Source organism: Magallana gigas, chromosome 6, assembly GCF_963853765.1.
Source record: "Magallana gigas chromosome 6, xbMagGiga1.1, whole genome shotgun sequence".
Taxonomy (NCBI): Eukaryota; Metazoa; Mollusca; class Bivalvia; order Ostreida; family Ostreidae; genus Magallana; species Magallana gigas.
The window spans coordinates 4,963,638-4,984,578 of record NC_088858.1 but is presented as its reverse complement, the minus strand read 5'-3'; the positions used below and the strand labels follow the sequence as shown (position 1 = coordinate 4,984,578).

Sequence of the window (20,941 nt, the reverse complement as noted above, 5' to 3'; positions counted from 1 at the left end):
AACATATCGAAAAGGGGCCTACGTACACCCTCTAACCATCAAATCCAGGATCCACACCTGAAAACATTTACGTGTTATGAATAAAACGGCGTACGAGTTAACTTGTTTCATTGTTTACATTTTCCTCGACATGTTGGTCAGGCGTCGTTGACAACACATCACTGTGACTATTATTTACCTGACCAGAAAAAGGCCAAAGACGGCATATTTGTACACATTTCAGGTAATCTAACAATGCTCTCAATTTTAAAAAGATCAATAGTCGTGACCGGAATATACATACATGTATATACAAGATGCTTAAATTTCAAGTGCTATTTAAATTTCATTATCTGTTTAGGTATTCTCTTTTGAGAAGTGGACAGGCATAGCCTACATCCAGCTACATAGCCTTTATAGCCTACATGGATGTAGGCTATGCCTGTCCACTTCTCAAAAGAGAATACTGTTTACGGAGTACGGAAAAATTATTAATACATAATAATAACATAATGCATCTGTTGCAAAAACAAATGCCTATGAGTGGATCAAACAATTTCAGAAACGGCTATATTAATTTTAAGACATTTAGTCTTGAATGCCCGCTATGAGGACCTAGTACATGTAGGTCCAGTTAAGACTCTGCACAGTACGGGCTCAGGAGGTGGTGAATTTTGTAAAATTTAGAAGGAATATGTATTGCTGGTGATGATCCAGAGTGCAAAGCTTTTGGAAGTTAATTAATTATAAGGGATGCTTCAAAGCTCTTTGAAGTGAAGGATAGAGCAAAGCCCCTGGAATAGAATGGTGGGGCAAAGCCCCTGTTAGTGAAGAATTGGACAAAGCCCTTGAAAATAAAGGATGGAACAAAGCGGGAATAGAGATACTAATTTTAATGTGTATTAAGATTTTTTAAAAAGTGAAACCTAACACACATGGACTCAGGGTGGAATTTCCTGAATGCTTCTAAACTAATGAGAATTTTATTTTTCACTATTTTTACGACAGAAGGGAAGGGAAAATAAAGAGATCCCAGTCTTCATAATTTTTATACCAATACTTTTACCTGATTAGTGAGGAAAACCAAAATTATCCCGTGATATCTGTAAATGCCTGATATTATGATTGAACAATCCAATTTAGCCGATATTGCAAGAGTAGGAAATCTTATGATTATTTGCTTTAACTACATTACCCACAACACACGAAATATGTTTTTTAAGGAATTATATAAATCAACATAGATTATCTTATTTTAACATGTCAGTTTTTCATTAACATATGTATACACATGTATCATATTGTTTGAAAAGTTAAGGATGCTCGATTTTTACGGATGAAAACAAGTGTAATCGTCTCGAGACCCGTTCAGCAAAGCGGAATCTCGCAAACGCTCGCCAGAACTTTCAATCTGTATGCTTTACTGAGCCTGCATTTGTAACCGTTTACGCTTTACAAATCATTTAATTTAATTAGCAAGGATATTGATTTCATACCATTTTGCAAAATTTCAACAGTGACTAACGTATGAGAATTCCAACACTATCCTGGACTCGAGTACTTGGCAAATTCCGACGATACGTTTACAGGATGAAGGCGCGGGGGGAGGCCATCAGACTCCAAGACTCCATCTCTGTAGTGACGTCATTCGGAGAGCACGTCGTGGAGTTGTGTTACGGGGACATTACCAAACTTCCGGTGGAGGAGAAAATGGACATCATCATGGTCTCGGCCTTCATTGGTAGGTCAATACCATAGATTACATTGGGAAGAGTCTGTCAATTGATTCGTGAAATCTGTACAGTGCTTTGAATAAATGTCAATATATCTTCGCCAAATTCAATGCAAACACAAACAATATTGCCAAGTCTTTGCAAAATGTAATACTTTGACATTATATCACAGAAATGTTGGTAAATGTTTATGTATAATACTACAACACTAACGTCAATCCAAATGGTTCACTGCGTAATGTACAACTACGATAATCCAAATATTACACTATGATACTGTAAAACCAACGTCAACCTAAATTTTAAAGTATAACTAAGACAACATAACACCAACGTCAATCCAAATGTAACACTATGACACTACAACAACATTATCAATCCAAATGTAGCACTATGACACTACAACAACATTATCAATCCAAATGTAACACTATGACACATCAACATTCAACAAATGTTTCACTATTACACTACAACACCAAAACCAATCCAAATGCCGCACTATAATACAACAACAGAGATGATAATCCAAATATTACACTATGATACTGTGAATTTTTCGGAGTAAAAAATAATGATGTGCCAATGAAAATATCTTGGATATTTTTCATATCATCGGTTTCAACTGTACATTGTTCATATTGATAAGTATTTTTATTAAATTAGTTCAAATCTGACGGAAACAATACTGGATACAGATTATAGTAAGACGGAACAACACCATTGTTAATCCAAATGTTACACTATTACAAAATAAAACGGTCAATTATAATGCACACTATGACACTACAGCATTAACATAAATCCAAAAGAAACGATATAAGACTACAATACAAACATCAATTAGGATGTAAAACTATGGCCATATATCAGCAATGTAAAACCAAATGTTACATTATGTCACTATAACACATACGTCAATCCAAATATTACACTATGACAATACAACACCAACACCAATAATAATGTAACATTATGTGACCATATCAACAACGTCAATCTAAAAGAAAATCCAAGTCACAATAACATCAATGTCAATCCAAATGTTACACCATGACACTGTAACACAATCCAAATGTTACTCTATGACACTGTAACACAATCCAAATGTAACACTATGTCACTATAACACCAACGTCGATCCAAATGTTACACTATGACACTGTTACACAATCCAAATGTTACACTATGACGCTGTAACACAATCCAAATGTTACTCTATGACACTGTTACACAATCCAAATGTAACACTATGTTACTATAACACCAACATAGATCCAAATGTTACACTATGACACTGTTACACAATCCAAATGTTACGCCATGACACTGTAACACAATCCAAATGATACTCTATGACACTGTAACACAATCCAAATGTAACACTATGTTACTATAACACCAACATAGATCCAAATGTTACACTATGACACTGTAACACAATCCAAATGTTACACTTTGACGATGTAACACAATCCAAATGTTATTCTATGATCTTTTTACACAATCCGAATGTAACACTATGTCACAATAACACCAACATAGATCCAAATTTTACACTATAACACTGTAACACAATCCAAATGTTACACCATGACACTGTAACACAATCCAAATATTACTCTATGACACTGTAACACAATCCAAATGTAACACTATGGCACTATAACACCAACGTAGATCCAAATGTTACACTATGACACTGTAACACAATCCAAATGTTACACTATGACACTGTAACACAATCCAAATATAACACTAGTAACTATAACACCAACGTCGATCCAAATATTACACTATGACACTGTAACACAATCCAAATGTTACACTATGACACTGTAACACAATCCAAATGTTGCACTATGACACTGTAACACAATCCAAATGTAACACTAGTCATTATAACACCAACGTCAATCGAAATGTTACACTACGGCACTGTAACACGAATGTCAGAGTATTATGACACGTGGATAAGAGACTACGAAAAAAGTATCACTATGATGCCGTTATACATATGCCAGTATTTTCTAACTTCTGTACCATGGTAATACATCATAACGTCAGTCTAAACCAAACGTTCACTAAATTTAACAATGTGATACTGTTACACTAACGTGATAAGAACCAAACAATCAATGTTTTCTGAATACATACTAGACAATTTAACAATAAAATGCTTTCTTTGGTGACTCATGAGGGTATGAAGGTTGTCACATTGCAGAAAAATACATCACGGCGTTAGTAGCTTTATTTTGTTATCGCTACCTTCATAGCCCGCATGAATCATCAAAGTAAGCATTTGCTTTTTGAATGTAAATATATATCGATAATTATGACTTATATGGTAGATTAATGTGCTCATTTATGTAATAATGATTAATTGCCGTTGTATTTGAATTAGAAACAATACAGTTTTCGTTTATATGTATTGTAGGTGATTATTCAAACGCCAGAGGGACTCTGATTGGGGCTCTTTTCGCTAATCTTGGCATCTCCACCCGGGAATTGTCAAAAGACAAGGACATGGACCTACGGACCCATTATTCCTGCTGGCTTTCTAAACCCTTACCACTGGATCTGCCATTTGGACGATTGCTCTGTTTCGAAAAGTTAGATATCATCGAAAAATTGATCTTATTGAAAAAATATATTCAATTTGGTGGTTTTTTTTGCATGCGTCTTTAAAATTCTGAAGAAACTATAATCTGCCCCAAGATATCGTTTCCGTCACTTTTTGACATTTTTTAACGAAAATACACATACCTGTCAAAGAAACTGGTTATATGGGAAACATTAAACGTCTGCATTGTGTGGATTGCTGATATCTTTTTTTTAATTCAATTTAATTTAACATCTGGGTACTTTCGTGTCGTTGGCAATGCAAAATTCCATTTTGAAAGAGGGGCGTTTTTAAAGAATAAATATACATGTATGACGTTTTCTTTTATTGAATAAACATTGTTTTAACTTTGAGGTATTTAAGAGTATCGAATTTTAAAGTGGCGTTATACCATGGGGCAGATAATAAGTACAGATATATCCATGTAAATTATACCTACCTTATTACCAAATGATTGCTATTGGTTTTTAAATAAGATATGTTCAGTCCCAGTTAAACGTAAAAAAATAATATAATGCTGGAATATATTTTAAAGATTCAACTATCTAAACTCATATATTGATATTGTGAGAAAAAAAATCCCTGAAAAATAACTTGAGCATTCTGAGAATTATGGCTCAGAGAGTGTACATTGATATGTTTACTGATGTAGAACAAGAGGTTGCAGCGACAACTCACTGGAACGACAGATCAGAGATATCTTTAAGGTCTTAGTTCCTCTCCTGAAAAACCAGAGTACAACAATTATAACTCCACTGCTGTCTACCGGAAACCAGGTAATCACACGTGATATCATGATAGGTGACTGACACTTATGCATCGTTGTAACTTTTTAGTATTCAGGTATGTTATATCAATGACTGAGGTGACAAAATAGAGGGACAAAATATACTTAGTAACCGATTCAATGCATTTCTAATGATCAATATAGATCACCTTCCTAAAGTAGGTGGTGCGGAAAATATTTGATGTCACATCTTTATTCTGATAGATGTAGTGAATTTTCTATGATGTGTCTATTTGGGGTTTTTTTTTTCATTTAAAGTACTCGGACGAAATCACAGTGCTGCAATCAATAGTTACTGGCGCCATAAGTTGGATCCAGGCAGGGCTTCCCCTGAAAAAGTTAAAGATAGTTCTATACGAAGACAACAACAAGGAGCTAAATAGTAAATTCGCCAAGTTAAAGCAAACACACCTGAAATCTCAGCGTAAGGTCAGTCTTTTTTCTACATCCCGTAAATTCACTACGAAAAATATGCATACGGTAAATATGAAGTAGAAAATTGGAAACTTAGTACTGCATCCTTGAACAGCTAGTGGACGTTTCGTGTAATTCACAAGGTTCGCAAACTCAATGCACAATTATAACTAATTTTCCTTTTAATGATAAAGATTTTTAAACGGCATCTAAATTTGAATAAAAACGCATAAAATTCTGCATTTATTGCGGAACAGCATCCAATTCTCCCAATATGAGTTATCTTTCTTATCAAACGAGCGTTCAACCTTGAATTAATGTTTTCACCCTGTAGAGGCAAGCTGTTAAAGAATATGACATATTTCTGATGCATCAACCAACTGACGCGACGATAGTTTCCTCACTGAAGCAGAATCTCCTTGCCAAGAACGATAAACTGTCCATTTATTACGACCCCTCCAAGTTTGACCAGAAAGGTGTCTGGCAGCAGGAAATATTTGATCTGATGATGGGCAGTAAAAGGTTAATAAAGAATATAGAACAATTTCTCTGATAGAGTCTAGCAATTTCTATGCCTTAATTCATGACTTGTGAATAGCGGATGTTCAGTTTTCTGCAGCGTTTCAGCTAAAATAGAAATTATTCTGATGCGATTAGGGTCAGGTTTATAATTGTATATATTCTAATCTGAATCTGTATTGATTGTGTTAATAAAATTGATTTGAAAATGAATCAGAAATTCATATCTAATCTTAAACTGAATCAGAAATTTACATTATATGATGACGCAATCATCTTTTAAAACGTTGTTTTAGAGAGCTTTAACTTAAACTTTTGGATCCATTATGACAGGATTGTTCCAGTGTTGACCCCTAACTTTGTCAAAAGTGACGAGTGTTTGGAAATGTTTAACATGGCCATTTGCTGCACACGGAGGAAGGGAAAAGATTTCCTGGTGCCCCTGTACTTTGAAACTATCCAGATTATACCGGTCAGCATCAGCTTGGTCCAGTTCCTGGACTGCAGGTTAGAGGTCATTTTCATATCTCGCTACCTACAAATGTATACTGTTGATTCCTAATAAAGACATGAAGAACTAATATCCGCGTAGAATCCTGAGAAGCACATCTCGTGGGTTTTAAAATATCGCTTTTATTTTTCAGACAAATGTAAACTAAATTCAACTATAGTAAAAATTTGGCGTTCGCGATTTTATGTTCTCGAGTCACGATTTGATGCAAAACGGTTAAAGAGCGGAATTAAATACTCGCGTAAAATAAGGCATCTACAGAAATTATCACGTACGGTTCTTGCCTCAGTGATATAGCAAACTAACAACTTACTATTGCATCATAAATCAAATTGGTTTCAGTACTATTGCAATCTTTTAGTTTTAAAGATGGCAGTTTGATGTGTACATACAAGTACGATATGTTATTAAATGAAGAAAACTATTTTAACACTCGGCAATCGAATACGTGATACTATAAATGCGCTACATGATTATTCTGTGGTGACTGTATTCTAGGGTCAGGAAGGAAGGAGACACTCCTGCTCTGAAGATGGAGTCGGTCTGTACTCGGCTGATGCTGACAGAGACAGAGGGTGGGGAAAGTAATGTCTCTCAAGCAGACGACAATGTCAACCATGACGTCTTCATTTCGTATGCTCACAAAGATCCCAAGCAAGCCCAACTTTTGTTGGACGAGTTTGAGAAGCAGTATCCTGATATGGAAGTGTTTTTTGACCGACAAGATTTAAAAGTCGGTATGTCCTGCAACTTCAAAGTTGGAATTTTAAAGATTTTTTTTTAACAATTTGGCACTAATACGCTCCGGTAATAATTTAATTCTTGTTGTAACGTGCTTTCTGATTGGCTAAAAAAAATATTTTATATCGTAAAAAGAATGTTGCCTACGTCATAGTAAGACTAACGTCAAAAACGTATCAATACGCCTGACATTGCGTTTGAATTTTGTACAATTTTTCGTCATTTTAAAGAAAGGTCATTTACGTCATTTTAAAGTCAAATGACTGTTTTTATCAACAATGAAGAGTACAAAAATTGAATTATAAGCAATGAATTCAATATTTATTAGTTTTATACGATATGAAATGGTTTGAAACGGTTTACGCTTTTTTTATAAACCGCCTCGCGGTTTATAAAGCGTTACTGCCCAAAACCATTTTATATCGTATAAAACAAATAAATATTGAGTTCATTCCTTAAATAAGACTAAATCAATATCACAAAAAAAAGATAACGAAAAGATGCATGTCTGCTTGTCTGTTAAGATATAGAAAAATAATCAAATTTTAAATTTAATGTACATGTATTTGGAATTTTTTCTTTGCTTAAAAATAGAAAATTATTTTATTGCAGTAAAAATCATACCAAAATTCTACGTTGGAGCTGGTTGGTAGTTCGTCGTTATATGGTTCATAAACATATATTTGCATATCCATTGTTCTTTCCCACTATAAGCCTATGCAGAGGAACTGCAATTATTTTTCTATAATCGCAATTGCTCTGTCTGTATACTATGACGTCATAAAGGATACATTAAAGTCTGAATGCAATACCTAAATGTCTAGGTCTAGGCTAATACAGGGTATTTGCGAGTGGTAAAATGCAAATATAAGTAATAAACAACGATTATTTAGCAAACATGGCATTATGAATAGGAATTGCTCTGCTGGCATATCTTCCATGATGCGCTAGCGCGCATCATGGAATATGCCAACAGAGCAATTGCTATTCATAACGCCATGTTCGCTAAATAACGTTGTTTATTTCCTAAATATATTTAAGGAATGAATTCAATAGTTATTTGTTTTAAACGATATAAAATGGTTTTGGGCTGTTTACGCTTTATAAACCGCGAGACGGTTTATAAAAAAGCGTAAACTGTTTCAAACCATTTTATATCGTTTAAAACTAATAAATATTGAATTCATTGCTTATAATTTAATTTTATTACTCTTCATTGTTGATAAAAACGGTCAATTGACTTTTAAAATGACGTAAATTTGTACAAAATTCAAACGTAACGTCAGGCGTATTGATACGTTTTTGACGTTAGTCTTACTATGACGTAGGCAACATTCTTTATACGATATAAAATAATTTTTAGCCAATCAGAAAGCGCGTTACAACCAGAATTAAATTATATAGGCCTACATGGTTCGGCGTAAGCGTCAGAAGAGAAGTACTAAATTGCACATTACAGAGATATTTTTTAGGCAGAATTAGTGTAAAATCTATAACGTCATCTTTTGAAATTTCTGTGACATAGGCGGTATGTGGCAGAAAGGCCTGTACTACTCTCTGGACACCGTCAAGTGTGTGGTGGCGCTAGTGTCGCCTAGTTACCTTTCGTCTGTGGTCTGTCAGGAAGAGTTCAACATCGCAATGTATCGCAGTCAAAACAAAGCAAGTATATCACATCAGCCCTGACAAATTAGAATTATATTGCTTACAGAAAATAGTCCAACATTGTTCAAGTTTACCGTGTAATTTGAATAAGTCTGATTGCTGACTGTTTACTGTTTAACGTCCTTTTGAGATTTTTCACTAATAATGAGATATCATTATTTAACGTTGAAGCTGTTTAGGTCAATCTTTGACTTCATTAGCTAAACCGAAAAAATTGTTAACCGTAAGGATTATGATTTGATGACTTTTTTACCCGTTTTAGGCCGATAATTTACTTTTGATTCCTGTGTGTATCGAGGACATTCCTTCTGTTCCATGCCTTTATGGTCAGCACAGGCTTGTAGACTTTAGAGGAAACCAGTATAGTGAATTGATTCCAAGTCTTGTTAAAGATGTTGCATCCTGGGTTAAAGCAAATAAAAGGCCAAAGTACTGCTCTAACACAGCATCAAAGGTGAGACTTTATTTTAAAAGAGTTATTTCTTTCCTTTCTATTTAACATTTCACCATTTCTGTTTACTTTTTGGATTGATTTTCAGGTCGCCCTGTTTGATTTTAAGAGAATGTCTGAAATCAGAAAAAAAGAGGTGTATGATTCATATAATATAAGAACAAACAGCGTGGAGAGGAAATCCTCTTTTTCTGTGCCCCCGCTGAACCAGTCTGAGAATCACGTGGTAGTTAGTGTCAGTCAGAACGACCTTTCCCTGGCCACTAGTTTGTTGTACCAGCTAGAAAAGAAAAGCCCGGATATTCAGACCAGTCTTATAGTTGACAGGACAGGCACTGACTTAAAGTGTTTGCAAACGTCTCAAAAAATTGTAGTGTTTTTATCGAATCAATATCTGGAATCGCCTCACCACTTGGAGGAACTCTTCATATCCATAATCCGCCAGAGAAACGAGCGGGGGAGGAAGGTTCTGTACTTGTGTCAGGCCTCCCAGCTCGCGGATAAACCTTCATTCGCACATTTACTACCCATTGATATCAATCTAGGGGACCCATTTTGGAACGGTATGTTCACAGAATCAACAAAAACTGTGAAACTGTCTTTAAGGGATCTGCAGGGGTCTTTTACATACAGATCACAAGATTTTGCAGCCATGACCAAACTAGCGGACGACATTTTGCTTGAAATTGCTGGGTATGTTTTGTACAATTTACTCATTTCAGTATATTTACATGTTTCTTGTTCTTGCCTGTTACAACACTACAAATCAGATTTGTTACGTTAACTTTGTCAAATACATTTCATAAATGACGAAAATGATGCACTGTGGGACACGAACGGGGTTTGCATAACTATAAAAATGAAAATAATGTAACAATGTCAGTAACTTAAGTGAACAATTGTTGAAATTATATAAATATAGTAATAAGGAATTATTCTGTTAACTTTATATGGTAATCAAATACATTCGGGGTTGATCAAATCTTTGATAATGTCCTTCGGGCTTTGATCACGCCCGATCGTATTTGACCACTTCATAATATTCAAAGAATGATTCGATCCTTATTCTTTATATTGAACTGTAAATATTGTAAATGTATACCATAACCGTATACATGTTTGATATTTGATTTGTCACCTCGGCCGTTCGTTTTATGATACAATGTGTAAAAAAAAGCCATTCCAATCTTTTTTTTCACTTGAAAACAAACATTTTTCCATTTTTTAACCTGATGATTTTTAATGATTGAATAATTTTTTCAAAGATTGTAAAACGTTCGAGATATGCTTCAATTTAGTACATTTTCTTCCAAATTAAAAGTGTGTCCATGATTTATCGACTGACGTTGCTCATCATCTCCTTAATCGATTTTTTTTTTCAAATTGCTCAATTACATAATTTTGATTCATTAATATTTGCGGGTATTACTTTTGATTTCGTAAAATTCACAATTTTAAGGTCACGCAAATTTGTTGTTAAAGTATTTTCTTTTTAAAATTATATCATATTTCCATTAACATTTAATTTTAATATTTATTTCGTGTTATGTTGGTTCGATACTTAAAACTACAAAAGTTTGTACAAAGAATTAACTCAAGTAAGACACAGATGTCGCTTTGTAGAATTAAGCCTGTTATAAATCAAATCCTATATTTCAGTTTTATTCGTTACAGTCTTACCCAAGCTAAACCATCACCAATCATTGTAAATGGAATTCAAGAGAATTCAGCAGTCCCGCTAGAACTAAGCCAGGTAATTATATTCACTTTAGATCAACGTTTACTTACCGGTATTTTAAAATCATATTTAATAAAGTCGGTACATACAGGGTGTCCCAGAGTAGCTGATACCATATATTCTTTAAATAACGTTTGATTAAATTTATTTAACAAAAGGTCAAACGCATTTTCTTAAATGTTTCTGATGTAAATTTTCACTTAGCAAATTTCACAGACATTCATAAGAAGATGGGTGGATAAGTCGTGTAAAATGCCCATACACGGTCGGACAAGCTACTGAAAAATTAAAATATCAATAAATCTGATATTTAAAAAAAAAAATAATCATTGAAACAAAATATATTTAACATATCATTGATTTGTAACCTATAAATATGTTCAATACTTGGAATATGTTGACTCAAACAGGCGTATACGTATCAAAACCTGCAAATAGTGTCATTTTTCAGAGCTTCAAGACAATTTCTTTCCTAGAGTGGGTGTGAGCTCCATATTTTTCTCATAGTCTAAATAAGGTCTAATGGAAAACAAACCGATTTCGGTCAACAAAAATGCGGAGAGATGACCCACTATACATTAAAAATATCATTTTGTATCCCAACAATTGAACGTTTTGAAAAAATAATACAAGTCCGTAAATTCGTGGCCAAAGTCACACTTAACATTTAAACAACATACTTTGTTGTGTCTGAAATGGCTCAGTGGTTAGAGCACCTGTCATAAACTAACCTTGTACATCGAGGGTTTTTATGTTATGGGTTCGATACCACCAAAATTTAAGGCAATATTTTTTTCTTGTCGTTTGTTAATTATATTAAAACCTGAATATAGTTAGAAATTGAGCTTTTGCAAACTTGTATTATAATATATTTGAATGAATTTAAATAGGAAAAAATAAATTCAAAATGGTACATGTATTTCACGACTGAACCAATGGGCATTTGCGCTATCTTATTCCCCCATTTTCTTTTTGACAAACTGAGCATTGTTTATAAAACCACAACAAAAATTAGAGTGTGTCTAGATGACGTCCTTTTTATCAATAACAATGTCAATTGGATGAGTAAAATTCCTCACAACATCCCATTTGTAATGATCTAATTTCCTCAAATCCTCTCACTATTTAAAGAATATGTTCCTTGTTGATTTTTTTTCCCCAGAGTATTTTTTTTTTCATTATTCGTGCAGCTATATCTGGAAACGGTGTTTGAAAATACAGGTTTAAAACGGAAGATGCCTGCTCTCTTGTTCGATCAATCTTGAATACAATTCAATTCAACCAAAGAAATGTGATGCAACTTTGTGACATCATAATTCAATGAAAAGCACGTTTTTCTTTAAACTTTTTTTGGAAAAGAAATTAACTATTTTACTTTTTATTTGAGTTAGAAGTTACAAGATTTGACCAAACATTTAATTTATATGAATTTCCAATGGTATCAGATAAGATAGGACACCCTGTATGTATGTATACTGATCAAGTCGTTAGTATATGTTCTGATTCTAATTTCATTTTAAAGTGTCTGGTAAAGATGACTGATACACCTCAGAGTTTTGATAATTCAAGACTTCCTCGGACGGCTGACGAGTCTAACGACCCAAACAAAGAACAAGCACCGGTTCCACTACAAAGCAGTGCGCGCCAGGAGGATGCAAAGCCAGACAGAGAACACGCGCCTGTTACCTCTCCAAACGATCCGCTCCCGGATGACACGAAATCCAAGGATCCTGACACAGCACCAAAGTTAACTACCTCTCCAAACGATCCGCCCCAGGAGGACACGAAATCCAAGGATCCTGACACGGCACCAGAGTTAACTACCTCTCCAAACGATCCGCCCCAGGAGGACACGAAATCCAAGGATCCTGACACGGCACCAGAGTTAACTACCTCTCCAAACAATCCGCCCCAGGAGTCGGAGTTTATACCCCCAGTGTCTGACCAAAGCCCATCTAAAGATGCTAGAACTCGCTCAGAAAAGAAATCCTCCTCCTGTAACATTCTTTGACGAAAGAATTCTGTCCGTTTTATTTTTCATCTAACTGCACACAATGGACACTTGTAGTTGTAGTTGTACCTGGCAACGGGTAACACAACGAATTGTTACATGCGCGTAAATTATGCACGTACGGTTCGCCGTGGAATTCACGTCATTACAATATAAAAGCTCTATAGTTTTCTTTAAAATTAAGAAATTCAGTATAATAAAATAAATAGTGCCTGTTTTGAAGGATAACAGTTGAATTGACACCCCTCGAAAACTATTGTCAACACCCGCTCCACGTCGGTTGACAATGGTTTTCTCGGGGTGTCAATTTCAACTGTTACCCTCCAAAACAGGCACTATTTATATAATGTTGTCAGGTTGTTTCGTGAAAATAAACATGTACACTTGTGGATAATGTATCTGAATTAAGATTCAAATTCTCAAAATTACTAGTGCAATAAAACGATTGCAATATGAACATATTCATAAATGTATTCATTTGTAGTCAAGTTAATTAAAAAAAGCAACATTATCACCACGTATAACACAACATGCGGGGTGTATGCTATGTTGTAAATTTTCTGTGAATAAAATCAATCGAATACAGAAATATTTGCGAAAACAGTGATGTTATACACATGGTGTATACAACGTGTTGTACAGGGGGTGTATAATCTAGAATGATACAAGACAATATAAAGAGCTACATTATCAATTTTCCATTGATATTACGCACTAGTCTCTGCAAGAAAAACCGATTGTATACACCCCTTGTACAACACGTTGTATACACCCCGTGTACAACATCACTTTTTCGCAAATATTTCTGTATTTGATTGATTTTATTCACAGAAAATTAATGTATAATCAAACACAAGTGGTATGTAATTGTTAGTAACAAAACAGTGATGATAAACGGAACCTTTGTCCAGATATTTGATCATTAACGAACGTCAGGGTCAAACTCACCCTGACTGTCGGAATTGTGTTGAAGTGTTTGAGAAAACTAGAACATGTACAATGGAATAAAACGTGTCTATATATTCCTTAATCCATGCTTTCTTTCGTAAGCATACTCTTTTTGGCAAAATAAGTCCTTTAGTTAATTAACTGGACAAATATCGTACCTTCGACACCGTTTTCTCGCTTCGGAAGCCTACACCCCGTGTACAGTATAGCATACACCCCGCATGTTGTGTTATACGTGGTGATTATGCAATTGTAACTTTTCGTCATATATCGGAGAAAAGGGTTCACTTTCGATCTTAACCTTTGTTTCCTCCTAAATTAAACTGAAATTTAAACAAATTAATCATGGTGAAGTTGGAAGATTTTTTTCTACTTCTACAATAAATTATTTTTAAAATCAACTATTCGTAAAAATTGTGTTTAGTTTTTCATTTAATATTGTATGTACAACTTACGGGCTTCAGCTTTTCTCTTATTATAGTGTTTTTCTGTGTATGGGGGTAAAACGAAAGGTTTCTTGTCCCTTTGAACTTTCAAATGGTGCTGGATTACAGTTTTAAAAAACAAGTTTAAGGAAGTTGAGAGCATTACCGTAAGTAGGATTCACCACGTCTGTTCCTCTCATTATTATGCCCATTTCATAACTTTTCAAAGATCCATCATTAGAGACTCATAATTGGCACATAAATGATGTGTCATGACCCTGACCCGAGTTCATTTGCACAAGGTCAAGATTACATATACTAGTAGTCAAATCATTTATTTTCTAAAACTCTGGCACTTTCACAAAGCTTCCTTGATTTTTTTCAGAGGCAATTTATTGTATACATCATTTTTCTCATCATTTCTCTCAAAACCACTATTCATTTCTATTTGTGAGGAAAAGAGTCCAATTTTGAACCTCAAATCATTAACTTTTTAACATAAGAGATTAAAACAAAAAGGTTGGTGTATACAAAGAGAATTTATTTCAACAAACATGTCTTTTACAAATGTTTATGAGAGAGTTACTTATAAAACTCGTGTTCAGTTTCATCCTTTTTAATATTGTTCTTGTAACCCTTTTCAAAGTCTTTGGCAAGCACTATATATCTGTTTTCTCTCACTGCTTGCATACCAGCCTGTAAAAGAAAGTATATTTCATTGACATTAAGGATATGACACTTTACAATTCTGTTTCTTATTAACAAATTAAAAATTCAAAAGTTTGCAAAGACAAGATATTTATAGAAAAAACAGATAAGTATGTTATAATATGATCTTTCAGGCATTCCTCTGTGCTTAGAGTTCCATATTTACTAAGTCTATGTCCCCACTCCTAATAAGAATAAACCTCTTTATGTCTCACCTCCTGACAAATGGCGTTGATATCGGCCCCACTGATTTTGTCTGGCCTGGCCACATAGTCCTCTAGGTCCACCTCCTCGCTCACGTTCATTTTACTGGTGATGGTGGAGAAGATGAGTCGTTTCTGTCGTCGATCAGGAATCGGAAACTCGATCTTCCTGTCAAGACGGCCCGGTCTCAGAAGAGCAGGATCCAAGGTGTCCGCTCGATTGGTGGCCATTATCACCTGTCGTCACAAAAACACAGTCTTAACTGCTAGGTTATTTCTTAATATGTATTTGCAAATTAAAAATCCTCCTTAAGAAGATGAGAAAAATTCTTACCTTAACATTGACAGTCTGATCAAACCCATCCATCTGGTTGAGTAGTTCTAATAAAATTCTCTGTACCTCTCTGTCAGCTGCATACATTAAATAAAAGGTTTATAGTTTAGTTATTTTGGCAATAAACAAATAATAAAACAAATCACATCTGTACATGTAGAAAGAACAGACTTCTATAAATCTTTCACACAATAGGAATAATATAGTACATGTATATCATTAAGGAAAATTAACAGATATAGGCCAAACATAGGCATTTTATAACCTTCAAATTCATTTAATCAAAACATTTTCAGATTGAATGAAAATTATCCTGCTTTTATTAGAAATGATATTAGCTTGAAACCAAAGGTGAATAGATATACATATCCCTATCATTTAAGGCAGAAACTAGATATCTGTGAACCAAAGCCCCTGCTCTGATGTGAACATACAAAATAAGCAGTTGACATTTTTTTTTAGCATTAGAAAATCAAAGTACTGAAGTACTGACGGGAGTTGATTTTATCAATTGTTATTTATTTTAAATTTAACGATATGTTATTTTGCGTGGCAAGTAAATTCCTATAAGTATTTGAATTACACACATTTTTATAATCTGAATCCTACAGGAATTTTGTGAGAACCCGATATCAATCATGATGTGTAATATTCAAATAATTATTCCATCAAACTACGAATTAGTAATCGAAATAGTTATGAGAAATTGTATGGATCCAAGCAAAATTGAACTCTACTCTCGTTCAACCAGACTCTCAGCTGTATCCGTTAATCTCCGACAAGCAAGAGAGAATCTCTGCTTGTCGGAAATTTACGGAGACAGCCAAGCGTCTGGTTGAACGAGACTATATTGAACTCTGGCGTAGGAATTCATAAAATGTACGACTTCAAAAAATATCTGAATTGTTCGTACGATTTAAAATCTGACTTTTTACAAGGTATCTACAAATGAGTTTTCTTTAAGAACAATACTTAAGAACTCATTACATCGAATTTATTGATTAGAACTAAATGTTGTCAGCGGTGTTGATTTGTGCTTAGGTCCAAACACTGTTTCACTTTCGGTTTGCCTGAGTAACTGCATAGGAGAGTTGATTAAAATCAACTCCCAATTAAGGCTAAATATTAACTAAGTCATCATTTAACAGGAATACGACTTCCTTTGTTTGGTAAAAAAAAGCCCACTATATGGCATACCTGAACAAAGAGTGTGTTAAAATTTCAACCGTTTGTGATGAATAGTTGCTGAGAAAAATGCTACACAGACACAAGTATAACAGTAATCCCCCTCTCCTTAAATATAAAATATCTGTCTCTAATGATATATATTTTTATACATGTTATTTGTTTCAAACTACAACATACAATGTCTATGCACTTACCTCCTGTTTGTGCATCAAATCGTTTAGTTGCTATAGCATCTATTTCATCTATAAATATAATTGCTGGGGCATTTTCTTTAGCCAGTCTGAACACATCTCTCACCATACGAGGTCCTTCGCCCAGGTACTTCTGGACAAATTCGGAACCAACAACTCTTATGAAGGCAGCTACCACAAAGACAAGTTTGAATTAGTTTTTCGATCAACAATAAGCGTTTTATACACTTTTTGCTTTAATAGAAATCACCATTCTACATGATTTTATCATTCATTACTACCATATATTATCACTTGAAATAGGAGTATGCATGCTTTGATGACCATTCAAAACATTTGTAGTTCAATTCTTTTGTTGTTTTGTAAACAATTATCACATTTTCAAAGTGAAACAACACAGATCTAGAAACAAGTCTTTCACTTTTCTATTTACCTGTTGTGTGATGAGCCACAGCTTTGGCTAACATAGTTTTACCACATCCAGGTGGGCCATACATAAGGACACCTCTGGGAGGGTCTATACCAATCTGTTTATATAAATCGAAGTGGGTCAGGGGCAGCTCCACTGCCTCCCTGACTTCTTGCTTCTGGATGTCCATCCCTCCTATGTCTGCGTACTGAACGTCAGGTTTCTCATCTACAAAACAGGAATGACATTGCAATTAGATGTACCCGTAGGTATCTCAGTTTTAGCTCAGTAAAAGTGAATGTAAAAGTAATAGGGATGGGACGATCCACCGATGCACCGGTGCATCGCGGTATTTATTTTGACGATATTTGGATCGATACATTTACCATTAATACAACGATACCATACCGAACTTTTTTTATTTTTCAAAAATATCCGAGCTTCATATATCGGCTATTTTTAGTCCGCGCGCCTAATATGAAAGTACAAAGATGGCGGAAAACCTCGTAAAGTTGTCAAAACTGTTAGGAAGCTAAATATGGAGTGTGGAAAACTTTTGGAGTACTTGTTTATGAAAAACTAGTGTACACGAGACTAAAGTAATTTTTAAATTGTGCAACGCTCATTATGAATATAACAAAATAACTTTGGACATGCGGTAATACATCGGCAGGTTGAATAAATTTTAAACTTTTATTCATGTTTTCATTTAATTGCAATGTATCGTGATATGTATCGTATCGCATCTCATGTATCGTGATATGTACCGAATCGGCTCAGCACAGTATCGTCCCAGCCCTAAAAAGTAAGCAACATAATACATACCAGCCTGCAACATTGTGATGCTGCTATCTGCCTCAGGGGGTAGGACATCCACCAAAGCATTGCTGTGCTTGTGGAGAGCTACACTGGCAGATGGCTTTAACAATTCTCGGTCAATAGTTGACAGAATTCTCACATAATAATTAGACCCTAAAAAACAAAATGTAGAATCAATAAATTCAGACAACAGTGGATTACTGTTGGATATATATACCGGTAAAGTCCAAGAAACAGTGGAAGATTTGTATACTCTGTGTATATCATATCTTGGTGCATACCAGTAGTGGAGCCAACAATTCCTGTGTTTTGGTCGACTGCTTCCAGGAACTGTCCGATGACCAGAGGGACACTCTGAATCCTCTTCACCTCTTCTTGAGCATGCAGGTACTCCTTCTTGAGATTTTTCTGTTCATCTTTAATATACTCCTCCTGAACTTCTAAAAATTCTAGCTGCCTCTGAAGTTTCTGAGGACAAAAAATAAATTAATAATTATTGTATCCAACTGTCATCAAATGAAGGACTTTACTTAAAGGCTGTTTCAATAGAAACAAAGGCCAAAATAAAATAAGTATTTGTTTGGAATTGCCTCCCGTCTCTTTGAAATAACTCCTGCTGATATATTTCATGAGCAAGAAATAAAGAAATTTTTTACATGGAGATTTTTATCTTTTACCAATTATTTATTTATTAAACTTCAGTTTGAAAATGAAAAAAAATTCTCCAAGACAGCAATTAAAAACAAATATTTTTGAAGGATGGCCCAATTTCTTAATTTATATTATCAGTCTAGACGGGACTCCCAAAACGGAGTTAACTCCCAAAACGGAGTCTTTGGCTCCATCATGCATTGCGGTAAAATGGCGTTTCTAATGTAAACAACGTGCGAGTTATGCCCCTTAGTTCTAAATAAATCGCTAAAATTGGCCAAAAAACACAACAAAAATTAATTCTAAACTTTCAAAAACATTTCTGAACGTTTATGTGTCATATTAATGTCATATGTTCATAACCGTTTACTTGTATTACCTAAGATTAATTTTTAAAATGAAAAATTCACCCATAACTTCGATACGCACAACTATAACTGTTTTGAAATAAATGTAACGCTTGGATATATGTTTATTTATCATTGTTTGTTAAAAATATAGTCTCTTTTTAATCTTTTTCATACTAAATCATTCAATGATCTTGAATAATTATGTATTTAACATGGTTTCCTAACACCGCAAATGCTGCGACCGATTATAATTGTTTTGATGATAATTATCAGTTCAATTTAAGGAGTTATTGAGTCTAGAGTGACAATTTGTTTCATTTTCTGGGCTTTCAAACAACCAATCCTATTTTTTAAATACCAAAAAGACGTTTTTTAATCATCGCTAGAGCAACCAGTTTTTGTTAGTAATCGAAGCTTTTTTCGTTTTCGCACTTATCAATTTGTATGTTTGGTGATTTTAAATTGTAACACAATACGAAAGAAGTAAAATTTAATGCAATTTACCTTTTATTAACGATTAAATTCCATGAAAAACACAAAAATATCACTTTTTAAGCATCGTCCAAACGTCCAACTTCGAAGAGAAATAACTTTCTTAAGTGCAAATAAACCCCTATTTCGTGCAAATACGATCGATAGTAAATTTTATCCTGGGTCTTTTAAAACCTGTTAGAAGTCTGCCAACACATGCAGCACTTTGCAAGACGATTTCTTGTTGACCCCATGTTTTCATCGAAAAATCGCCATATTTTGTACCAGTGCGCATGCGTAGACTCCCAAAACGGAGTCCAAAATGCTTGCAGAAATTCACTTCCGTTGACTCCGTTTTGGGAGTCCGTCTAGACTGATTATAGCTGTGTCTTACTTTATATTTGACATACAGATCCTCCATGTCTGAGCCAAGAGGGTCCAGGTGTGTGGCAGTCTGGGAAGTCCCAGGCCGGGACTCCAACACAACAGAATCCTCCTAAAGAAAACGTTCATGATATGTCAATGATAGAGATATGGTGTTGGGTCAACAACTTATATGTCGTCTTTAAATTGTTGAGCAAATTCGGGATAAACATGTCAGGAGGAGACTCCCCAGTCCCCAAACTCACCATCTCCCCAAACTTGTAACAAACATTTCATAACGTAAACATTTATCAGTGATATAATGTCATAACTTTTCACAAATATATCAACATCACATAATCATAGAATGACAAAGCCATTTTGATGTATCATTATACCTAATTTTTAACAACGTTTTGGGATTTTTAAGAAGTTTTAACACATCAGCAATCAATAGATATACAACATCCTTCTATATTAAACATGTTGTTTAGTCAATACTTCGTTTACAGTACAAACCGGCACCTTTTCTTGTGGTTGCAATCCTATCTCCTCCATTTTCTTTTTTCTTCACTTTGAATGCGAAACGGATACAATTGTATTTTTTTTAAATGATAGTTTTCTAAAACATCATATAGGGAATAATTTAAAAATTTTCATTAAACCCCTTAAACTTATCAAAACATATATCTCTGTTGGAAATTGATAA

At 34.4% G+C, this 20,941-nt stretch overlaps 2 protein-coding genes across 3 annotated transcripts; one reads left to right on the top strand and one right to left on the bottom strand.

The window, feature by feature from the left end:
• Positions 1 to 105: 105 nt before the first annotated feature.
• LOC105337863 (uncharacterized) lies at positions 106 to 15,239 on the top strand. The gene is made up of 13 exons (XM_066088988.1): positions 106 to 223; positions 1,497 to 1,720; positions 4,150 to 4,324; positions 4,988 to 5,111; positions 5,381 to 5,551; positions 5,871 to 6,058; positions 6,389 to 6,562; positions 7,065 to 7,303; positions 8,833 to 8,969; positions 9,235 to 9,426; positions 9,512 to 10,116; positions 11,098 to 11,176; positions 12,684 to 15,239. The coding sequence occupies exons 2-13, from the start codon at positions 1,507 to 1,509 to the stop codon at positions 13,170 to 13,172; spliced, it is 2,787 nt and encodes a 928-aa protein (XP_065945060.1). The 5' UTR covers positions 106 to 223; positions 1,497 to 1,506; the 3' UTR covers positions 13,173 to 15,239.
• On the bottom strand, positions 15,066 to 20,915 carry LOC105337862 (26S proteasome regulatory subunit 6B). Of its 2 annotated transcripts, none has more exons than XM_011442784.4 (9): positions 20,758 to 20,915; positions 20,264 to 20,365; positions 18,679 to 18,865; positions 18,404 to 18,550; positions 17,603 to 17,806; positions 17,173 to 17,340; positions 15,791 to 15,867; positions 15,469 to 15,693; positions 15,066 to 15,241 (listed from the first exon to the last, which is right to left on the bottom strand). In XM_011442784.4, the coding sequence occupies exons 1-9, from the start codon at positions 20,788 to 20,790 to the stop codon at positions 15,128 to 15,130; spliced, it is 1,257 nt and encodes a 418-aa protein (XP_011441086.1). In that variant the 5' UTR covers positions 20,791 to 20,915; the 3' UTR covers positions 15,066 to 15,127. The 2 variants fall into 2 exon arrangements, with proteins under 2 accessions (XP_011441086.1, XP_011441085.1); XM_011442783.4 differs by having other exon boundaries at positions 20,752 to 20,805.
• Positions 20,916 to 20,941: the final 26 nt, after the last annotated feature.

What these genes read in the sequence shown, in the direction of transcription:
- LOC105337863 (XM_066088988.1), top strand. Translation starts at nt 1,507, where the DNA reads ATGAGAATTCCAACACTATCCTGGACTCGAGTACTTGGCAAATTCCGA. An exon ending in CTGATGATGGGCAGTAAAAG is followed by an intron (nt 6,059 to 6,388) that starts GTTAATAAAGAA and finishes CCATTATGACAG; the next exon opens with GATTGTTCCAGTGTTGACCC. An exon ending in TGTATCGCAGTCAAAACAAA is followed by an intron (nt 8,970 to 9,234) that starts GCAAGTATATCA and finishes TACCCGTTTTAG; the next exon opens with GCCGATAATTTACTTTTGAT.
- LOC105337862 (XM_011442783.4), bottom strand. Translation starts at nt 20,790, where the DNA reads ATGGAGGAGATAGGATTGCAACCACAAGAAAAGGTGCCG. An exon ending in AATTGTTGGCTCCACTACTG is followed by an intron (nt 18,551 to 18,678) that starts GTATGCACCAAG and finishes TTTGTTTTTTAG; the next exon opens with GGTCTAATTATTATGTGAGA. An exon ending in TCAACGCCATTTGTCAGGAG is followed by an intron (nt 15,242 to 15,468) that starts GTGAGACATAAA and finishes TTTCTTTTACAG; the next exon opens with GCTGGTATGCAAGCAGTGAG.